At 38.1% G+C, this 4,625-nt stretch overlaps 1 protein-coding gene across 1 annotated transcript; it reads left to right on the top strand.

Annotated features, from left to right (window-relative positions):
• The first annotated feature begins 449 nt into the window (after nt 1-449).
• On the top strand, nt 450-1,871 carry LOC116405114. The gene has a single exon (XM_031888815.1). It carries the CDS (start codon nt 450-452, stop codon nt 1,869-1,871), a length of 1,422 nt encoding a protein of 473 aa, XP_031744675.1.
• Nucleotides 1,872-4,625: the final 2,754 nt, after the last annotated feature.

The raw sequence follows: 4,625 nt of genomic DNA, 5'->3' as shown, positions 1-4,625 counted from the left end.
TGCCCTAATGATTGTTGCTTGTACAGAAAAGAATATGAAAAGTTGACCAAGTGCCCTAAGTGTGGTTTGTCAAGGTGGAAGATCGCTAAGAACTCAAAAAAGGAAAAAAGTGGTGTGGTTGCTAAGCAGATGTGGTACTTTCCAATGATTCCAAGATTTATAAGAATGTTCAAGAGATCTGAAAATGCTAAGAACTTGTGTTGGCATGCGGTAGATAGACAAGTTGATGGTATTTTGAGACACCCGGCTGACACTCCATCATGGAGGTTGATAGACCATATGTGGCCAACCTTTGGGTCAGAACCGAGAAATATCCGTTTGGGTTTGTCTACTGATGGAATTAACTCATTTGAAGATATGTCGACGACATACAGTTGTTGGCCCATCATCACTACAATATACAACCTTCCACCATGCTGTGTATGAGAAGAAAACATTTGATGTTGACAATGTTAATATCAGGTCCAAAGCAACCGGGATACGATATCAATACGTACTTAGCACCTTTAATTGATGATCTACAAATGTTGTGGACGGATGGAGTTCGTTGTTTCGATGCATATAAGGAAGAATATTTCACACTGCGAGCTGTCTTATTATGGACCATCAACGGTTTTCCAACATACGGTAATCTATGCGGTTTTAGTGTGAAAGGATATAAGGCTTGTCCAATATGTGGAGAGGAGACTACTTCAATAAGATTGCAACATGGAAAAAAAATGTCATACATGGGACACATGAAGTATTTGCTAAGACATCATCCATACAGATTACAGAAAAAAAAATTTAATGGGAAGCAAGAGCATGGAATTCCTCCACAACCCTTGTCGGGGGAGGCCATGTACCTTAAGATGAAAGACATGATATTTTCATGTGGGAAGAAGTGTGGGAAGACCGTGCATAATGAAGGTGGCAATGACTATTGGAAAAGAAGACCTGTTTTTTTTCAACTACCATATTGGAAACACTTGCATGTTCGACACTGTTTAGACATAATGCATATTGAAAAAAATGTATGCATGAACATAGTGGGCACCTTACTTGATATACCAGGAAAAAGTAAGGATGGGATGAATACTAGACTTGACTTGGTTGGAATGAAAATTAGACCAGAATTGACACCAACGTTTACTGGTAATAGAACTTATATCCCTGCGGCATGTTATACACTGTCAAAAGAAGAGAAGTATCGGTTTTGCAAGACTTTGTCAGAAATTAAAGTTCCAGAAGGTTATTCAGCAAATATTAGTAGTCGTGTCTCTTTGGATGACTTAAAACTGATCGGCCTTAAGTCGTACGACTGTCATGTTTTAATGCAGCAACTGCTTCCAATTGCAATACGTTCAGTCCTACCGAAGAATGTGAGGTACACTATTAGTAGATTGTGCTTTTTCTTCAATGCGATTTGTGCCAAAAGTTTTTCTGTCTCAGATCTTGATGCACTTCAAGAAGATATAGTTCTGACTTTATGCAATCTTGAGAAGTATTTCCCACCCTCGTTTTTTACAATCATGGTTCACCTTGTCGTTCATCTCGTTAGAGAAGTAAAGCTTTGTGGACCAATATATTTGCGATGGATGTACCCATTTGAACGATGCATGAAAGTGTTGAAAAGTTATGTTCGCAGTAGAGCTCGACCGGAAGTATGCATTGCAGAAGCAAGCATATGCGAGGAGGCAGTTGGATTCTGTTCAGATTTTCTTTCTGGATTAGATCCTATTGGACTTGGGTCACTCAATTCAAGGACAGAAATACAAAGCGATCGACCGCTATCAGTAGGAACATACGTTCGACCCGATGACCAACAACTCAAGCAAGCACATCTTCATGTCTTACAGAACATTGGAGAAGTGCACACATACGTTGAGTAAGCATTCATATGAGTATATACTGCCATTAATTTACCCTCAAGCCACCAATTTAATGTATGACACATTTCGTAGGCAACATTTCAATCAATTAAAGATGGAAAATCGCAGAAGAGCCAAAAATGAACAATGGCTACAAGTTGAACATAATCGATCCTTCAGTGCATGGTTTAGGGATCGGGTACGTACACAATCAAAAGTTTATTTTCGTTTAATCTAATTGTTCAATATTTAGAACGACTAATTGTTCTATTCAATAGGTGATGAGTGAACTACAGGAAGGGAAGGTTCTCTCGAACACCATACGTTGGCTTGCACATGGACCCCACCCTACTTTAATGATGTAGGACGGATACATAATTAATGGAACGTCTTACCACACAAAATCTCGTGATGACTACCGAACGGTGCAAAACAGTGGGATTATGTTAGTCGCAACAACAATGCATGTGTCAAGTGCGAAGGACAAAAACCCAGTCGTCTGTGACATGTCTTTCTATGGCACCATTCAAGAGATTTGGGAAGTCAACTACAATATGTTTAAGGTTGTTCTTTTCAAATGCAATTGGGTTGAAAATAATGCTGGTGTTCGGAAGGACGATCTGAACTACACACTGGTGGACCTTAGTCGAATTGGCCACTCTTCAGATTCGTTCATTATTGCCACACACGGAAGACAAGGATTCTATGTCACAGATCCTGTTGATGCAAGATGGTTCGTTGTTGTGATGCCACCCGAGAAGGACTTTCCCCACAAATGTGTTGATGATGACATAAGTGACATCTTACCTCACTATCCCCCACTCTCTTCTTATCACACAACTTTTGATTTTGACAAACGTGGTGAAACATATGCTAGACCTGACTGTGAAGGCACATGGGTTACCAATTGACTTTGTTAAGTATGTATAGTAAGATGCGTACACTTTGTCATTTGCGTACGTCATTCAATGTTCATTACATAGAGTTAATCATTGTTGTTTTTTTCTTCTTTGTAGGACTATTCCATTTTCAGAGATGACTACTTCAGAATGTACCGTTATCAAGTTTTCTTTTCATGTTTAATACTTTCTTTGTTTTCAAATTTCGGAGAATTTTATGTAGTAGATATTCTAATTTGAAAGTGTTATGTGCGTTACCATATTGAGTGTGAATTTTTCCTAATTAAGTTTGTATGAATTGTTTCCTATTTTCTTTGAGAACCAAGGGTTTATTAATGTTTAGTTATGTTAACACTTTTTGGTTATTTCATATTTCACATTTACAATTAATTGTTATGTAAGTGTTATGAAATATTAAATGAGTATTGTTACTAACAGTGTGTTGGGTTATGTTTTAAATCACATGTATGTTTGCAGTAATGGTTCATTCAGATGATGATGAGGTTGCTACACCCCTTCAAAGAGGGGAAACTAGTAGCCAGAAAAAGAAACGTGGCCCTATTGGAATGAAAGATATAACACGTTTTAGTAGTGAGGGACGGAGAATGGTTATTCAGTACAATGAACTAGGTCAACCGATTGGACCGAATGCAACGAAGTTGAAGAGTTTTATTGGAACGACCGTAAGGTTTCACGTTCCTATCACGTACTCTACTTGGCATGCTGTTCCAATAGAGATGAAGGAGAAAATTTATGAACTGATTGAGGTAAAAATGCTTCTTATTGAGTGTTTTTAGGTTAAACTACCAACTTCAAGAGATTTAATACATTTGATTTTTTTTTTTCATTGTAGGCCGGCTTCATTCTTGACCCCAAGTCGAAGAAAAGCATACTTCAAAATGCGGGAGTATGCTATCGTGAGTTCAAGTCGAGATTAACAACTACGTACGTACTTCCATTTAAGGACGATGTGGAGAAATTAAAACACCCACCAGCGGAATACTCATTCATCGATCAAGACCATTGGGATGAATTTGTGGCTTCACGGTTGAAGGAAGATTTTGAAGTACGTATGGACATCCAAACATTTTCTTATACTTTATGTACAATTTGTTACACAAATATGTTAATTTAATTGAGGTTATACAACTTTTTCTACAGAAAAAAAGTAAAGATGGTAAACTAAAAAGGAAGCTATACAAATACAACCATAGAACATCTCGCAAGGGGTATACAAATCTGGTTGAGGAGTTGGTAAGTAACTGCCCTTAAAGATGTTCTTTGTTTTCATGATGTGAGATTCCAAATATAACATCTATTGTTTATGTAGCGTGCATCTTCTTCGTCAGATCAAATAGATCGATCGATAGTATGGAAACATGCACGCTTCGATCGTAAGGGAGAGTTCTCAAATAAAGAGACGATGGACATTGCCAATCTCATTGTAAGTTAACAAGTTGAGAAAATTTGGCAACTTATAATTTCCATTTTTTTTTTTTTGTTACTATGGTTTCACATCTTCTAATTTCCATTTCGTGCACTATTTTAGGACGATCTAATGGGCAACTAGAAGGGACGTAGTTTATCTAGTGGTGACGATGTTCTCACCCAGGCATTGTGGTGGAAAGATCGTCCGGGCATACTCCGAGGCGTGGGGACGTACGTGACTAAGAAAAAATATTTCCATACCCCAATGGAATCTAAAGAAGGTAATGAGGAGAGGACAGTGTATGAGGAACGTGATCAAATGACCAAACGAATTATCGAGCTAGAAGCGGAGTTGCATAGAATGAAAAAAGATGAGTGTGCGAAAGGAGATGAAGAAGAACAAGACCCTAGGATGTGTTCGAAAGGAACACCATCAATCAAAGGGGTT

The sequence above is a fragment of the Cucumis sativus genome, chromosome 7 (genome assembly GCF_000004075.3).
Source record: "Cucumis sativus cultivar 9930 chromosome 7, Cucumber_9930_V3, whole genome shotgun sequence".
In the NCBI taxonomy this organism is placed as follows: Eukaryota; Viridiplantae; Streptophyta; class Magnoliopsida; order Cucurbitales; family Cucurbitaceae; genus Cucumis; species Cucumis sativus.
Note: the sequence above shows the minus strand (reverse complement) of the source record. Positions and strands in the feature narration are given on the sequence as shown.